This window comes from Gopherus evgoodei, chromosome 24 (assembly GCF_007399415.2).
Source record: "Gopherus evgoodei ecotype Sinaloan lineage chromosome 24, rGopEvg1_v1.p, whole genome shotgun sequence".
Lineage (NCBI taxonomy): Eukaryota > Metazoa > Chordata > Testudines > Testudinidae > Gopherus > Gopherus evgoodei.
In genome coordinates, this window is record NC_044345.1 from 10,613,860 (window position 1) to 10,631,372 (window position 17,513).

Sequence of the window (17,513 nt, forward strand, 5' to 3'; positions counted from 1 at the left end):
CGTGTGGCCCTTGCTGGTGGTTTGGGTGGCATGTCACCAGTTTGGCACAATGATAATTTGCAGGATAGCTGGGACCCCCACACTGGGTCCCTGGAACCAGCTTGGACATGCCTTCTCCTCCTTCAGCAACCCATGCAGTGGGGCATCCCCTACTGCGCTGCTTGGGTGCCACTCTGTGTGCATGTCCTCTGGGCACCCCTCACCCTGCTAAGCACAAATACTCCTGTTCTTTTTGCGGATACAGACTAATACGGCTGCTACTCTGAAACCAGAAAGAAAGGTGTTGCACAATCGAGACGCAAAGTGATGAGAGTTTGGACACGAGTTTTAGATATGTGAGTGAATTGGAAACGCTCTATCTCAGAGATGCTATGTGGAAGATTTAGCAATAGCCTGGATGTGAGGCCCTAGAGAGTGGTTTGAGTCAAAAATGAAGTCCAAGTTATGGGTCTTAGAGTCAGATAGGATGGTAATGTTGTCCACAATGATCGAGAAAGGAGGTTGAGATGGCGGCAGGGCAAAGGTGTGTGGGTGTGTGTGGGGCAAATGTCACCAGATATGAAGGAGGAAGATGTGGCACCTAGATTTGTGCTGGCTGTAGGAGCAGAAGATTGGGATGGAGGGGGGAAGGATGCTTCCCGTACATGTGCTCAGCACAACTCTGAATCAGGCCCAGGAGGCTCAGCTGGGGTTGGGAAGGAATTTTCCTTCAGGGCAGATTGGCTGAGGCCCTGGGTGGTTTTCGCCTTCCTCTGCAGTGTGGGGCACAGGTCACTTGGTGGAAAATTCTCTGCACCTTGAAGTCTTTAAACCATGATTTGAGGACTTCAGTAACTCAGCCAGAGGTTAGGGATTTGATACAGGAGTGCGTGAGAGAGATTCTGTGGCCTGCGTTGTGCAGGAGGTCACATTAGATGATCATAATGGTCCCTTCTGACCTTAAAGTCTGTGAGCTGTGAGCTATGAGCACTATGGGATAGCTTCCCAGATTTTCCCAGAATGCCCTGGGCGGGCAGCGTGGTTGGGATGAACACACAAACCGAGGTGCCATCCTGTTGTGTTGTGACAAACCGAGGTGGTGGGGAGTGACAGCTCAGTGGTTTGAGCATTGGCCTGCTAAACCCAGGGTTGTGAGTTCAGTCCTTAAGGGGGCCACTTAGGGATCTGGGGCAAAATCAGTACTTGGTCCTGCTAGTGAAGGCAGGGGGCTGGACTCGATGACCTTTCGGGAGCCCTTCCAGTTCTGTGAGATAGGTATATCTCCATATAGGTGCCATCCTGTTGTGTTGTGACAAATGCTGTGGTAAGGACACAACTTGATGGTGTTATCCAGACAGGGCTGCACTCTCAGAGTGGGTGAACAATTCCCAGCATGACACACTGGCCATAGGGTCAGTGAGCCGGCCAGGGAAGGGGGCAGAGTCCCAGTGGCACATAGTGACATATCTAGAGGTGCACACAGGTTGGACATGGTACAGGAAAGCCATGTCACATCTATCTAGTCCCTGAGCGGGGGAGGGCTCAGGGGGCACAGTTCTTGCCTCACTGGATCCAAGTCCAGCCCAAGCTGTGGTAGCAACCCAAATTTGTGGCTCATTCGGGTGGCAGCGTGAGCTGAGGTGTTTGCTGGATTCCTAGGGAACAATTGTCCATGTCACAAAACTCCAGTGGTACTAATGGCCAGCTCCAGGGCCCACATGAGTCAAAGGCAAAATTCTCAGCATGGTATCAGGCCCTAAAGGGTTCCTTCCAGAGCAGAGAGGCCAAAGATTGAATTCCGTGCTCGCCCCTCCATGAGGTCCCACTTGGGCAGGGCTGAGGCTGTATGGCATGCTTTTGACTAAGCCAGCTGGGCTTCTCTTGCCCATAGCTGATCTGTGGCAAAGGCCACTCAACCCACGGCAGGGAACGCGGGATAACAAGCCCAGCCTGTTTGTTTGTCTGTCTGTTCCTAGAAATGTCAGTTTTTATTAAGGGTTTAATGGTGTCTTTGTTGCTCAGGGGAATGTACAGAATGTAGAAAATACACCACGCTTCACTGGACACACACAGCTACAGTTTAGTGGTTTAGAACAGCTCCTCATGGACAGACGTTATCTGCACAGCGCGTGCCCAGAGCCTGCCATAGATACTGCTGTATCCACATACACACAGAGTGACCCGCTGGCCTGATCCCTAGGGCACAGCCAGCCCTGGCTTGTCCTTAGGGGTAGGGCAGCCCAGTTTTGGGGCAGAGAGGAGGCCGTGGGAGATGGGGGTCCCAGCAGCAGCCTGGGCAGGGGGTCCTCAGTGTGGCACCTCCTGGCCTTGAGGCAGTCTCCCCTCCTCCAGGAGCCTTTGGCTGCTGGCAAGGGGCCCCAGAGGCACAGGGAGGTTACCGAGTGCATCGTCACGACAGGGTTAATCTGAAAATGGGCAGGGCAGGAGCAGAGACCTGGAGGGAGTGAGGGTGGCGGGGGGCACTGTGTGACATCATTTGTGCTCAGTCACGGGAAGAGACAAGAAAATGGCAAGAAGGGATGAAAGAGCAAAAGGGATGAATCCAAGGTAAAACCCCCCACGGAGGATGAAAACCCTTCCATCACCAAAGGGTTTGGAGCCGGTGGGCTGGGGGTGTCCCAGGATGGTGTAACTCCCACATGGTCGGTGGGGCAGGGAGCAGGGGCCATACGGCAGACATCACAGTGCTGGGGGGTGGGAGGGCAGATGCTGGCAGGCACCAGGATGGGACTAGATGGTGCCCCTAGCTGCCCCTGCTTGAGGGAAGCCCCTGGGGAGTCGGGGGTTAAACCATCCTGCTGAATCCCAGAATCACTGATTGTGTCTTCAAATAAAAAATTACACCTGTGCCCGGGGCACTGGGCAGGGGAGGTTTTTTTTTTACAGATGTTCACGCAGTGGAAGGTACCATACATAGGGGTTTCATGTCAGGGACGAGGGGCCCTGGCCATCCCATCCTCATGGCTTCCATGTCTCGTCAGGCTTAGCGGCTGCTGGGAGTCCGGTCTCTCAGGCCAGGACATTGGGCGGCCATTTCTGTGAGGACCCTGTCCAAGGACCACACCCAAATCCTTGTAGAGTCCCCTAGCCTGAGGGCAGGGGCAGGCCCCGGAGGAGTTGGGGCCAGGATGAGAGAGGCCTCACTGGCAGCACCCTTCTCACCTGGGGCCGTCTCCTCTGCTCTGTCCCAGGCCTTTGTGTCACCTGGCTGGCTTGGGGCCATATGTGGTGCACGCAGACCCACAAGGCAACTCCCTCCCTCATCCATACACAGTCCCAGGGCAGGTGCAACCTGGCACCTCTCACCAACCAGGCACCTGCTGGTGGGGCTGGCACTGCCCTCACACCAGCTATCTTAGAAGGGATGCCTGATTCTGTCTGGCAGTGTCTCACCTGCAGTGCCAGTAGGGGCTAATGCCCCCATAGCCTAGAGAGAGGGAGCCCGTGCTGATGTGCCATGGCCTAGCCCTGCCCCTCAGCCCGATGGACCAGAGAGCAGGCTCTCCGCAGAGTAGTGCTGAGAGGTGAAGCCAGGAGGAGGGGATGGTGGGGCAGGCTTCCTGGCCCCCTCCCTCAGGAAGCCGAGGGGGAGAGGCAGGACACCCTCTTCCTCAGTTTGGGGGTGTTCATCATTTTTCTGAGTCCATCTTGATGATGTTCATCAGGGCATTTTTGAGGCTGTTCTTGCTCGGGGACTTGACGGCGGGTTTGAGGCCAGTGGCCTCAGCCTCATCCCCCCTCAATTCCATCTCGATGGTCATGACGACCTTTGAACTGCGGGGGGGCTCGGCGCCTGCCTTGGGGGTACCTTCCCTGCCTGCTAACCGCTATTTCTTGTCCTTGCGGGACTCGCCCAGGCCGCCCTTGGATTTCTTCTCGCTGGCTGACTTGGTGCTCCGGCTATGGTCCAGCATGGCGTACAGGACAGGGGGCTGTGGGGGGAAGGAGAGCGGTGAGTCTGGCAGCTGCAGTGGGGCAGGAAGGCTGTGGCTGATGGGTAAACTCCACCCCCAAGTGTGTGGGGAGACACCAGCAGCAAACACTGTCAGGGCTGGCTTGGGGAAGCAGGGAGGCCTTAGTGTGCTGGGCCGTTTCCCAGGTCTGTAACCCTCCTTCCAGCCCCGCCAGCACTCGGGCCATGAGCCCGTGGGATGCTGGGAAACCTCGACTACTGCTGAATTCAGGGGACCTAAGGGCAACCCACAGGATCAGGCCCTAACTTGGGACCTTTCTGTGGGTCCCACTGGAGGCAGTGGGAAATTTACCAGTGACTTGAGGGAGAGCAGGTTACTTCCCTCTCTCCTTCCCGGGGCGCACTCCCACTGGTAGCCAAGGGCTCAGTTGTTTTCCTTGTGGGGCTGGAGTGTGATACTGGGAGCTGAGATAGGTGGGTTCTACTCCCGCCTCCTGCTGCCTCACTGCTCCTCCCTGGGCCTGTGTTTCCCTGTCTGCAAAGGAGGACCCGGGTGCTTTACCCCCTTTGAGATCTGGGGCTGGGAGTAGCTCTGTTAGTGCTGTCCTGTGAGTCCCCCACCTCCCCCCCGTCATGTTCTCTCCTGCTCACCTGGCGGCCTCGTTTTGATGAATCCTTGGCTGACCGCTGCAGTTTGCCTTTCTCCATAGCACTAAATAAGAACAGAAATTGGTCAGCACTGCCTGTAAGACGCCTGATTCATAGATTCCATGGTTAGAAAGGACCACTGTGACTGTCTAATCTGACCTCCTGGATAACACAGATCATGGGACTTCCCTGAATTAATTCCTGTTTGAAGTAGAGCAGAGCTTCTAGGAAAACATCCCCTCTCAATTTAAAAATGGCCAGTGATGGAGAATCCCCCATGACCTTTGGCAAGTTCTTCCAATGGTTAATTACCCTCAGTGTTAAAAAAATTGCACATTGTTTCTAGTCTGAATTTGTCTAGCTTCAACTTCCAGCCATTGGATCATGTTAGGCCTTTGCTAGACTGAAGAGCCAGTTATTAAATAAATATTTGTTCCCCATGTAGGTACATAAGAACATAAGAACAGCCATACTGGGTCAGACCAAAGGTCCATCTAGTCCAGTATCCTGTCTTCCAATGGTGGCCAATGTCAGGTGTCTGTGAGCAAGTCACCTCTGAACTTTCTCTTTTTTAAGCTAAACAGGTTGAACTCCTTGAATCAATCATTAAAAGGCACGTTTTCTAAACCATTCATTGTTCTCATGGATCTTCCCTTATGACCCCTCTCTAGTTTGTCAACATCTTTCTTGAACTGTGGACACCTCAACTGGATGCAGGACTCCAGCAGCCATCACACCAGTGCCAGATGCAGAGGTAAAATAACCTCCCTACTCCAGCTTGATATTCCCCTGTTGATGTATCCAAGGATTGCAGTGGCCCTTTTGGCCACAGCATCGCACTGGGAGCCCCAACCCCCAAATCTTTTGCAGAGTCTCCTATCCTGTAAACATGGCCTCCATTTCTTGCACCTACATGTAGACACTGACATTTGGCCATACTCAGATGCAGATTGTTTGCTTGTGTCCAGCCTGCCAAGCAATGCAGAGCAGAGCAGAGCAGAGCAGGGGCAACAGGACTCTGAATTGGCCAGGGGCTTCTGAAAGAAGCCACTGGCTTCACACCAGCCTCACTGTATCTTCCCCACAGATCGCAGCAGGAGCCAGTGCAGGAGGCAGGATGAGCATGGTCCTGACCTGTCCCCTGTCCCTGCCCTGCCATTACCCATCCCCTGAGTGAATTAGTCACTTCAGCCTTCCCCCTGCAGATACTCCCTAGGGGATGCCAGCCCAACTTGCAGCCCCCAGCACAGCACTTCCCCCACCCCAGCTCCAACCCCACATCCCAGCACGGTGATCTCCTCACCCCCTGCACAGTGCTTCACCCTATGTTCCATCTCCCAGCACCCCAGCCCAGCCCACGCCATGCCCCTCCAGCACATCCCTACCTGAGTTGCCTCTGCAGCGTTGCCTGCCTCCTTAGCCAGCAATACCTGATGAGATAGCCTATCACCACCACAAGGATGACCAACCCCAGCACTCCTCCGATGACGGCCCCCAAGACCACACCGTACCTGGTGGGTACTGAGGAGGAGAGAGACCTGTTACCAAGGCACATGCCCTAGGACTCTGCCCCAAGCCCCACTTTGGCTCAACCGCCAGATAGAGGCTGGAGGCCGGAAGCCTGGGGGGAGGGTCTCCGGCCTGGGTTCTGACTAGGGTGGGCCCTCTCTGGCCTTAAAATCTGTGAAATCCATGGGGATTTGGCGGGGCCCTGAACATGGTTCCTTAGCAGTATTTATTATCTATAATACTATCGCACTGAATGACCCAACTGAGAACAGACCTTCATTGTGCCAGGTGCTGAACAGATACAGGGAGCTCACAGTCTGAATATACAATAGGTGGGAGGGGAAACTGAGGCATAGCGAGGGGATGGGGCTTGCCCAAGGTTGGTGGCACAGCTGGGATTACTACACACACAGGCACACCTGGAATGCTGCTCATGCTCAGAGCTAGGGAGGTGGGACAGCCTGAGATACATGGCTCCATTTCAGCCCCCCCATTGTATTGCCTGGGGGTGGGCCATGTGTCATGGCTGTGTCAGATGAGTTATTTGGGGTCTCAGTGCTGCCCCTAGTGGCTGGAAGCAGACTAGCATGTAGCAGCATCATCCCGTGACTGCAGGTCCTTGCCAAGGTGTATTGAGGCAGCGGGACTTGTGGTGGGGCAGGGAACGGGGCTAGGGGGTGCTGCCGGTCTTGCCATTGGCTTAATAAGAGGCTTCGCTCTTCAGAAGTTCCATTCTCCAACCACAGCCCACCATTCCCATCCCCCCACATTGGTAGGGGCCTTGGGATCTGTCCCCAAAACTCCAGGAGTTAGAGCAGCAAAAGTCCTGTTAGGTCTCCACAGTCCCACAGTTGGGCATCAGGGCAGGATTATTCCCTATGGGCTACTCCCCATGGCCTTGTCCAGTGTTGTGGGCAGCACCTAGCACAAAGGGCCTACACTCCTGGCTGGGACCCTCAGGTGCTGCTGGAACATCAACAATGATCACTGGAAACACTGTCAGCCCCGCGCTGGACATTATCTGCTCCAGGGAAGAGTTAAGGATGGAAAGGGCCATGGAAGGGATCTGTGTGCTAAATCTAGAGAGGGCATGAGGGGAGAGAGGACAGGGGATGCAGAGGGTGGAGTTAAGGGGAGGTGGCAGGAGGGTGGGCTCTCTGGCTGGCTTATTGAGGGGCTCAAAGGGATGGGAGTGGCTCTGGACCATGCCAGGGTGTTGGGGACAGAGTTAGGATAGCCCCAGGTCCCTTTCCTGGGAATCCCCAACTTGGGTGTGGCGCCTACGTGGTGCTGAGATTTCTCAGCCCCTGACTCCAGCAGGTGCTGAGGGAGTGCGGCTTCATGCAGGATCGGGCCAGTAACTGCCAGCTTGAACGCGGCATGAGCAGAGAAGCTCCCCATAAGCTGGGTTTCCGCATCCAGACCCCAGGCTGAGGCAGTCTGGAGTCACATGTGGGTCTGAGGGGTGAGATGGGGTCATGTGTGAGTCTTGGGGGTGGGATAGGGCCACATGGGTCTCAGGGGCAGGGTGAGGTCGTGTGGGTCAAAGGGGCAGGACAGGACTACGTTTGAGTCGAGGGGCAGGGTGGGGCCACATGAGAGTCTGAGGGGTGGGATCAGGTGTGGGGCACCCCAGATAACGAGGGGCAGGTGAGGGTGTTGATGGTGTGACTGGAAGTTAGCAGGCTCCTACATCTCAGTGGGGCAGAGCCATGTGCCGAGCGCCTTCCCACCATACCTTTCTCGAGGACATAGAGGGTGACCTGAGACGACTTGCCACCAATGTCGGGTGGGTTCTTGACGTCGCAGGTGAAGGTGCCGTTGTCGGTGTAGTCCAGGTTGCGGATGATGATGGAGCCGTCCTTGCGGTGTGGGTCCCCCACCCACTCCATGCGATTCTTGAAGGCGCCCACTTCATCGACGTAGGGCTGCCCCTTCACGAAGTGGAATATCTGGGGGAAGACACAAGAGAGGGATGAGGATGCGAGCTAAGCTGGGGCAGAGCCTAGGGGATGGGATGGATGGATGCAGGGGCCTGGCCTGGGCCACCAGCCTCTTACTGAGATGGTGTCCTTGCCACTCTCTGGCTGGAACAGCCAGGTGATGGAGACATCTTCAGAGATCCACTCGCTGGACCAGAAGCTGCAGGCAAGGGTGACCTGTGATCCCACCGTGCCATGGACCTCCCGGTGTGTGTAAACGTGGATGGCCAGGGTCGGAGCCAGCACTGCAGGGAGACGAAGCCCGAGAGTCATTCCAGCCCTGCTGCCCAGGAGCAGAACCAAGCCAGCTCCTACCCACTGCTGAGCAGGTATGCTAGGCACCTAGGCACCCTGCCCACATCTGCATGCGTGGGTGGGGAAGGGGCAAAATACCCAGCAGTGGAGAGTCCCAGCTAGTAAAGGACAATTCTCTCTCCCTCCCAGCCCAGGGAAGCCCTGCCACAGCCCGGGGCTTTGATGTCTCTGTGTCACACATGGAGCACAGTGACTTGCCCGAGGTCATGTAGCCAGGTAGTAGCAGAGCCACGACTGTAGCATAGACAGCTTGGATGCCAGGCTGGTGCTTTACCCACAATGGGATGCTTCTCCCTGTACGTGGAGCCAAAGCGTGGCACGGGGTGTCACACAGCTCCTGTCCAGGCAGGCAGAGGCTGGCCAGGCTGTGCAGTGGAAGGAGATGTTAGCAGCTCCTATGAGACTCCCTCTTACGATAGCCTGTGCAGTGGGGTAGGGCAATGCCACATGAGGGCACCATCTCTGTTACCGGTGGCATGCCCGGTGCTATGCTGGGTATGGAGAGTCTAGAGGGGTGTCCATCCTCGGTGCCAGGTGGGGGTGTTAGCAGAAGCCCCTAGGCAATGCGGTCACTCTGAATTCTCTAGATGGGCTCAGACAGTCCTGACTCCCAGGCCAGCAGGCGCATTGCTCCCTCAGGAGGCTGTGTGCCCACCTTGGCACAGCCCTCGCTGGAAACATGCCGGCTGGGGGGCAAAGGCCCCTTTGTTCCATTTCGGAGAATCCACAAGGGCTGGGCCCTGACACTGGCCCATTGTCCCCGCTGTGTATGGCTTTGTTCTGGTCCCCTCCCCTCCGCCCGGCCCAGCTCTGCTGGAGGAGGCTTTGGCGAGCTCACTGGGCTCTGGGTTGGGGGCCAGAACATTGCTAGGTTTGCTGGAGCCACTTGGGTGACGCTGAGCTGGCAGCTCAAAGGGGGAATTGTGCTCCAGACAAGCGCTCGCCCAGGCCTTTGTCCACCCCCGAGCTGACATTCCTGGCAGTGGAGGGAGATTTCCCTGCTGTTCCACCCTGGCTGCCCAGCATGGGGTCTCACCCTCTCGCAGGCTTGAGGGGCAAGTCCTGGGCCAGACAGAGCAGCGGGGCCAGACACCCCTTAGGAATGTCTGTCCAGTCTGCACCTGCATCCCTGGTTCGATAGCCATTCACAGCTGCATCCAGGCCCGTGGATGCCCTGGCTGACACCTGCGGAGCCACTGCCTTCTGTGACCCATGTCTCTTCCCACTCCCTAGTGCAGCCCTGTGAGAAATGAAGCCTCCTGCCCCCATGTCAATGCTGAGGGTGGGGCAGGGATTGTCAGAGGCGCTGGCTGGAGGCCAAGGCCCTACCGTGGCCTGGGCTGGGGCTCATCCTGGCTAGGAGAGGAGCTGAGGTTACCTGATGAGTGCTAGCTAAACTCCACTTCTTCCCTGCTTCAGGTGCTGGGTGCCCCTTGTCGCTGGTTTTAGCCATGGCTCCTCCTAGGACCTGACTCAACCACCGCCCTTTAGCGAGACACACCCTAGCAGGGTGGTTTAGAGCTGCTGGGTCCCATTCCATGCTTCTGCATGAGTGGGCCCAGCCAGCACTCAGCTTTGCTCCTCTCTCTCTGCTATGGGCAGCAGATCCTGCCCAATGGAGCTGGTGGGAGCTGGCAGCTGGCCACAGCCAGGCAGGAGCTGTGACACTCAACAAGCCAAGAATGGGGCAGAAAGAGTCTGTGAAACCAAAGGACCCACAATTGCTCCCAGGCCACTGCCATGGGCAGCTGGGCCCAGGAGCCAGGCCGGGCCCCTGGAGCTGATTGTGGGGAGAGTGGTGCTGCTGTAGCTCCAGATGTCTGAACTGGAAGGCTGTGCTGTGGTCCAGTAATGCAGACATTGCAGTCAGCCGCTGGCCTCACCTCATGTCACCGCTGCTAAAGGGGGCATGCCCCTGCCCCCCCCGACTAGGGGGGTCAGATGCTGCACCCCCAGCCCCACTTACACTGATCAGGCAGGCCAGCATTGTGGGGAAATGCCACTGTGCAGAATGGCGCACCAGGCCTGTGTCTCCCTTCCCTCCCGGACTGGCTGGAGCGGAAGGATGGCCCTGTGGGCAGGGTACTAACATAGGAGACCTGCCTTCAATTCCCTTCCCTGCTGCGGGCTCCCTGCGTAACCCTGGGCCAGTCACTGAGCTCACGGGGTTTCACTTCCTCTCCTGCCCTAATACACTGATGTCTGGGACGTGAAAGGGCCTTGAGAAGCACTCAGAGCAGCTAGGAGCAGGGCTGGCTGAGGCTAGCATTCACGAAAGCGTCTTATCTTACACCTCTCTAAGGGTGGGTCGTGGCATTCTACCAAATACAAACTGAGCCATTGGGCCATAGATCCGGGGGAAGGGCGGGGAATCATCACAGCTGACAGGTAGAGGCAGCTCCAGGTGGTAAGAGGAGCCGGGGCATGTCTGCCAGGTGGCCAGTGCCAGCCTCGTGCTGCTCTCTGTACCACCCAGCCCAGCTCTCCTTGAGCTTGTGCCTTAGGAGCTTTCTGCAGTAAAATGTCCTTTTCCTGAAGATCACTAGGTCCTCACAGCTGGCAAGGGGGGCAGCTAATGACATTCCCCTGTGAACTAAGGGGACGCAAAGCCAGAGGCAGACACATGGGGCTGGGTGCGAACTCCCTCCCCAGATAGTGCCATAGAAGGGCCATTTGGGGTCTGAGGAGGGGAGGGGAAGCAAACTTTGCAGCATGGCAGGTGTTCTCTAGCTGGGTGCACTAGTGCCCCGTGCAGCACTGCAGGTGTGCTCTAGCTGGGTGCACTAGTGCCCTGTGCAGCATGGCAGGTGTTCTCTAGCTGGGTGCACTAGTGCCCCGTGCAGCACTGCAGGTGTGCTCTAGCTGGGTGCACTAGTGCCCCGTGCAGCACTGCAGGTGTGCTCTAGCTGGGTGCACTAGTGCCCTGTGCAACACTGCAGGTGTGCTCTAGCTGGGTGCACTAGTGCCCTGTGCAGCACTGCAGGTGTGCTCTCCCTGGGTGCACTACTGCCCCATTCAGCACAGCAGGTGTGCTCTAGCTGGGTATACTAATGCCCCGTGCAGTTCGGCAGGTGTGTTTCTCCCTGGTGTACCTGGAGCCCTCTGTGGCAGAGCAGCTGTGCTAAGTGGGCTCCCTGGCAGTTCAGCAGCAGCAGAGTGGTTATGGGAAATGCCAGCACACTGTAGTGTTTTAGCAAAATGTGGGGGGTACCAACCAGGTAGTCAGGCCTGTGTGTGCTCAGAGAAATGGAAGCTGCGGATTTAACTCCCCCTTCCACTCGTGCTCGCTAGCCATGGACGTGAGCGGAGAAAGGCGCCATCAGAGTTGCTCAACATGTGCTAGTGTCTGTGCAGCTGGGCCCCTGGGAGGGCAGGGGGAGAGGAGAAGGAAGAGCCAAGGGATGAGGTGCGTGAACCGCAGAGTGCAGAGTCCAGGCTGCCCAGCAGGAGAGAACATGGCCGTTCTGCTCCCCAGACCCTGCCCACTGAGAACCTCTAACAATGCACATGTTAGGGACCAAACCCTTGCATCCTCCTGGGAGGTGGTCAGGATCATCACTGCACAGATGGGGAAACAGAGTCATGGGATGTGTGTGTGTGTGTGTGTGTGTGTGTGTGTGTGTGTGTGTGTGACTTGCTCCCAAGGCTACAGAGCAGGTTGGTCACCCAGCTTCCTCTGTGATGCTGCAGGTACTGCATTAGGCACAGAGTGGATCACATGGGCTGCCCAGACTGCACTGGCTTCTTGGCTGCTTCCAGTTTGCAGAATGGAAACTCTGCGAAGCCCAAAGTGAGCCCCCTCCCAGCCCTGTGCCATGGAGGCAGCTCAGACCGGCTGGGATGATGATCTTATGAAGAGGTGAGGCCCGACCCCTGAGATGCTCAAGAGTCTGACTCTGCTGGCTCTCCTGACCCCGCTATGGTGCAATTCACCTGCAGGGTTGGATTGCAGTGTTTATGTGCAGCTAAACCCTGGGGTAGTTGAACCCTCGGGGCCAGGGGTGGTGGTCTCCCTGACCTTTGCCATTCCAGGGTCATGGTTTTCAGTGGGTGGGAGTTTCATAGAATCAGAGAATGTTAGGGTTGGAAGGGACCTCAGGAGGTCATCTAGTCCAATCCCCTGCTCAAAGCAGGACCAGTCCCCAGCTAAATTATCTCAGCCAGGGCTTTGTCAAGCCAGGCCTTAAAAACCTCTAAGGCAGGAGATTCCACCACCTCCCTAGGTAACCCATTCCAGTGCTTCACCACCCTCCTAGGGAAAAAGTTTTTCCTAATATCCAACCTAAACCTCCTGCACTGCAATTTGAAACCGTTACTCCTTGTTCTGTCATCTGCTACCACTGAGAACAGTCTAGATCCATCCTCTTTGGACAGGGCTGGCTCCAGGGGTTTTGCCGCCCCAAGCAGCCAAAAAAACCCCCAAAACCTGCGATCGTGATCTGCAGCAATTCAGTGGTAGGTCCTTCGGTCCGAGCAGGAGTGAGGGACCCTCCGCCGAATTGCCACCGAATACCTGAAAGTGCCGCCCCACTCCGGAGTTGCCACCCCAAGCACCTGCTTGATAAGCTTGTGCCTGGAGCCGGCCCTCTCTTTGGAACCCCCTTTCAGGTAGTTGAAAGCAGCCATCAAATCCCCCCTCATTCTTCTCTTCTGCAGACTAAACAATCCCAGTTCCCTCAGCCTCTCCTCATAAGTCATATGCTCCAGCCCCCTAAACATTTTTGTTGCCCTCCACTGGACTGTCCAATTTTCCACATCCTTCTTGTAGTGTGGGGCTCAAAACTGGACACAGTGCTCCAGATGAGGCCTCACCAATGTCGAATAGAGGGGAATGATCACGTCCCTCGATCTGCTGGCAATGCCCCTACTTATACAGCCCAAAATGCCGTTAGCCTTCTTGGCAACAAGGGCACACTGTTGACTCATATCCAGCTTCTCGTCCACTGTAACCCCTAGGTCCTTTTCTGCAGAACTGCTGCCCAGCCATTTGGTCCGTAGTCTGTAGCAGTGGAACGGATTCTTCCGTCCTAAGTGCAGGACTCTGCACTTGTCCTTGTTGAATCTCATCAGATTTATTTTTACCAAGTCCTCTAATTTGTCTAGATCCTTCTGTATCCTATCCCTACCCTCCAGTGTATCTACCGTTCCTCCTAGTTTAATGTCAGTTTGGCAGAACTGTTCTCCTGCTCCAAGGGACACTGTCATCTGGGCCTGGAGGCTGTGATGGGTGCATTTCAAAGTCTATAATAAATCAGTGGCGAAGCCAGGAATAGAACCCAGGAGTTTTGGTGGCTGCTGCCTCCTCTCACCACTAGACCCTGTTCCTTGTGTGGGCATTTTCACCAGTGCACAGTGGCTGTAAATGCAGTCACACCAGTGTAGTGGCACTGTTCACTGGTGTAAATGGCAGCCCAAGGGGCAGGATGATGGTGAATTAGCCCTCAAGGACCCTCGGCAGGTGTAACTTAGTCTAGTGCCAATGATGGCCCATGGAGTGGGGCTGAATCACATCACTGGGGGATCTGGCCCATTATTCTCAAACCCAGGCAGGGACCGAGCTCAGCTAGACATGGGCGAGTTCTCTTCTGCTCTGCACGGCCTGTGCTGAATGGCTGGGAGCTCCTGTTGCCATCGCCAGGCTGGCACTGCTCCGGCGGGACACAGGGCTGTGCCTGGTGTCCGTGAGCCTTCAAGCTGTCAGGACAGGAGGAAAGCAAAGGATGGGAGAAGGGGGATCTTCCCACATGGGTTTCCCCAACCCCCGCTCCATTGGGAGAGCAAGGAGCACAGGTTCGTTCACATGGTAGCCAGGCTGCAGCCTGAGCCAAAAGGCCTCCAGGAAGCTGGCACTGGAGCCTGGGCTGGGGGAAGAACTAAGGGGCAAGGAACCAATGAGGGCCAATGCTGTCCTGCCTGGACTGTGGCCCTGACCACTAGGCTGCAGCCTGATGCTGCCTGGAGAGACACAGAGCCAAACATCCCCGACTGGCCCAAGGAAAAGAGATTCCAAAGGCAAACCCTGCTCTGCGATAAAGGCAGGAGCTGGCAGTGGGCGTGTTCCAGGGACATGGTAGGCAGTGATTGGGGGGCTGGCAGGAGCACACTGCGGCTCCACCCTCTGAGGCATTCTCTGAGTCAAGGGCCTGCCTCTTCCCTGTCCTCCCCTCACCCTGCGGGGAGGAAGATGGGAACTGGAGAGCTAATCTTGATGAAGGACACACCCTGCAGCTAGAACCCCGCCAGGTTCTACACTGACTACATCTGACATGGACCATTTGGTTAATCAGAGAGAGGAAACTTCATGCTCCAGGGTGTGAGCTGATCACACTGGGGTCAGGAAGGGGTTTTCCCATCACCATGTGCAAGCCTGCCCAAAGGTCCCGGTACCACAGAAGGCAGGACAGGAGTAGACAGAAACCTGGCTTAGTCCAGTAATATTTATAGATTCATTGATTCCCAGCGGATGAACTGGTTCTAGCTTCATGTATTATTTGTAATATCAGACAACGTAGACCAAGGAGCTTCAGAACATGGGGCTAGATACACCAGTGATCTGAGTTCATATGGCAGGAGAAGGGATACAAAACTATATGGACCAACTGTCCATTCTGGCACAGCAGCTCCTATGCTCTGATAGCTACCGGAGAGGTGCCTTGGGATGCTGCACATGCCATGTCACTGCTGGGGGGAGGGCCAGATTGTTACAGGGATTTAGAAGCCTTGTGAGATTTTTAAAAACACTTCAGTGCCCACTAGGCACCTAAATACCTTTACCAGTCTGGCCCTGAGAGACTGCTACAGCCCGGGATGTGTCAGCCTGTTACACCCTCCCCTGACAGAAACGGGATCTGTTACCAGCTTCCAATGAACAGAAACGTGTGCTGATGTGACAACGGCAGCCCGCCCAGGCCCAGACCAGGGGCCCAAGAAGAGGGAGAGGGGAGCGCCCCTGCAGCTGCCCCCAAAAGCCAGCACTCTGAGCAGCTGGATCCTGTCTCTGCCCCACAGGATGGGAGGGAGGTTGGTGGGAAATGCAGTGAGAGAGCCAGGAACCGTGCCACGTGGGAATGCATGGAATGAAACACGCCAGAGGATTCAGCCCAGTGTGCGCCAGTACCCTAGCCAGAGCTGGGTTCTTGCCCCAGCCCCCAGCCAGTGATGGGGGAGGCATCTCCCAGGGCTGGTGCAGGATTCTTCCCTCCTCTCTGTGCCCAAGGACTGCAGGGCTCTCTGGACAGAAGGGAACCAGACGTGCCAGGGGGTCATTGACTCAAAGCAACGAGGCAGCTCAAGGCTAAAGATGCAGTTGTAATGCTTCAAACAGTCCCTGGAGCCATCCTGCTCCAGCCCCACCTCTGGCTCCTCTGACTCCAGAGACCCCCATGAAATGCTCTGCCCACCCAGATCTTCCCCACTAATGTCACCAGCTCCCTTGCATGCGCCCCTCCGTACAGGGCAGCTGGGTCCCTGGCAGCGTCGAGGAGAGGCCCAGAGTTTCATGCAGCTGGGCTCCGTTTCTGTGGCCTGGGTAAAACTTTGGGAACCTCTGGGTGGAAAGTGCAGGGGAAACTCCGGCTGTATGAGTGGCTCCTGGAGCAGCAGGAACCTTCCTGGAGAGGGTGCAGGCACAGCCCGGCCTGCCCGTTTTCCAGGGGCAGCCACTGCCAGTCTAACAGTCACAAAACTCATCTCCCCGGCAACTGAACCCCTGGCATTGCTGCTCCACAACAGCCTCTCATCCTCTGCCTCCCTCTCCCAGCCCCACGTGGCTTCTGGTTATTGCCGAGACATGCACCTTGCAGGGCAGGGCCCACTCCCACCACCATGTGCCTCACCAACCCACTGGTCTCTCTGGGAAGAGAGAACAACTTCCCACCCCCCGGGAGAAGCCACTTACCCAGTGCAGAGAACAGGGCAGCGACCAGCACGAGGCTCCCACTCCCCGAAGCGCCTTGGGACCACATAGCTTCCAGTTACTGTATGACTCCTAGAGGCATGGGCGAGCCAGCAGTGGGGCCGAGAGTTCCTCGCCGAAGGATGGCTGGAGAGTGGCCCCGGGGTTTAAAAACAGCCAGAGCTTCAGTGATGCAGGGTCTGCAAAATGCCTGGGCCAATGGGAGCCTGGCATCTGGGGCGGTGGGGGAAAGAGAGAGAGAGGAACAAAACTGAAAGGGGGATTTTGTTTGGCATGTGTGAGCGAGTGGTAAACACACTGTGGGCACACAGCCACCTTTGTCAGGCAGCATTCTCTGCGGCCGCGTAGGGGCCATTGCAGCCCCCAGGAGGAATGCAGTGCGAGCCAGAGGGCAGGAGCATGGCAAACACTGGCAGTCAGACAGATCTCAGTCCCTGAAACAGCTGGATCCATCGGCGGCAAAGAGCAAAGCGAGGAGACCTGGGGTAAATTACCTGCCCAGCTCTATTTTCAACCCTGAGCACCTGCGCTCCTCGTTGCTGCTGTGCCACATGCAGGGCTGGCAGGCAGGACACAGCCCTGGTCCCCCTGCCTCTCCAGGGGGCTTCCCTCTCGTGGGCATGTCACAGCCATACAAAGTGCTGAAAAGACAAGCAAGCAGCCACTCTGACCTCCCTGAGCTGGTGAAGGCTCTTTACACTTGGCCTGAGCCCTGAGCCACCAGCTGGGACCTTGTTGCACTGCCCGGGAGGTCATGCTCTGCCTTCCCCTGGCCCTGGGAGATCCCGTAGGCCCCTAGTGCTAAGAGGCTCCCCACTGGGATGTGGCTCCTAATGTGGGTGAAGATTCCATGACGAGTCCCGTGGATGGTGCAAGGCCTTGCTATCACCGTCTGGAGGAGGCCTGGCCTAGCATGTCCTCAGGCCAGGCCGGAGGTGCCTGCTGGATCCCCACGGCAGGGCAGACCCCAGACTCCTAAATCACATGCATGCCAGGGGCTGGGACCTGCCACCCGGCTCTCTGCACAAGGCCGAGCTGAAGGAGACCTCCTCTAGCTGAGCAGAAGGGCCCTGATCCTCTCTGGGGTCTGGGCTGCACACCCCAAAGCTGGTCCCTGACCCCCTCACGCCAAGCAGAGACCCCACTGCTCGCTGTGTGCAGGGGGACAACAGTCCCATGCGAGGGCACCAGGCTGGCACCTGTTGTGCTGATGGGAGGAGGTGGCGAAACA

General features: G+C 56.7%; 1 protein-coding gene across 1 annotated transcript; it reads right to left on the reverse strand.

The window, feature by feature from the left end:
* Nucleotides 1-3,426: 3,426 nt before the first annotated feature.
* MPZ (myelin protein zero) lies at nucleotides 3,427-16,475 on the reverse strand. The gene is given in 6 exon segments (XM_030542506.1): nucleotides 3,427-3,932; nucleotides 4,565-4,625; nucleotides 5,947-6,082; nucleotides 7,809-8,022; nucleotides 8,131-8,297; nucleotides 16,265-16,475. Coding segments are annotated over 6 exon segments (948 nt in total). The 5' UTR covers nucleotides 16,332-16,475; the 3' UTR covers nucleotides 3,427-3,629.
* Between the last annotated feature and the right edge of the window lie 1,038 nt (nucleotides 16,476-17,513).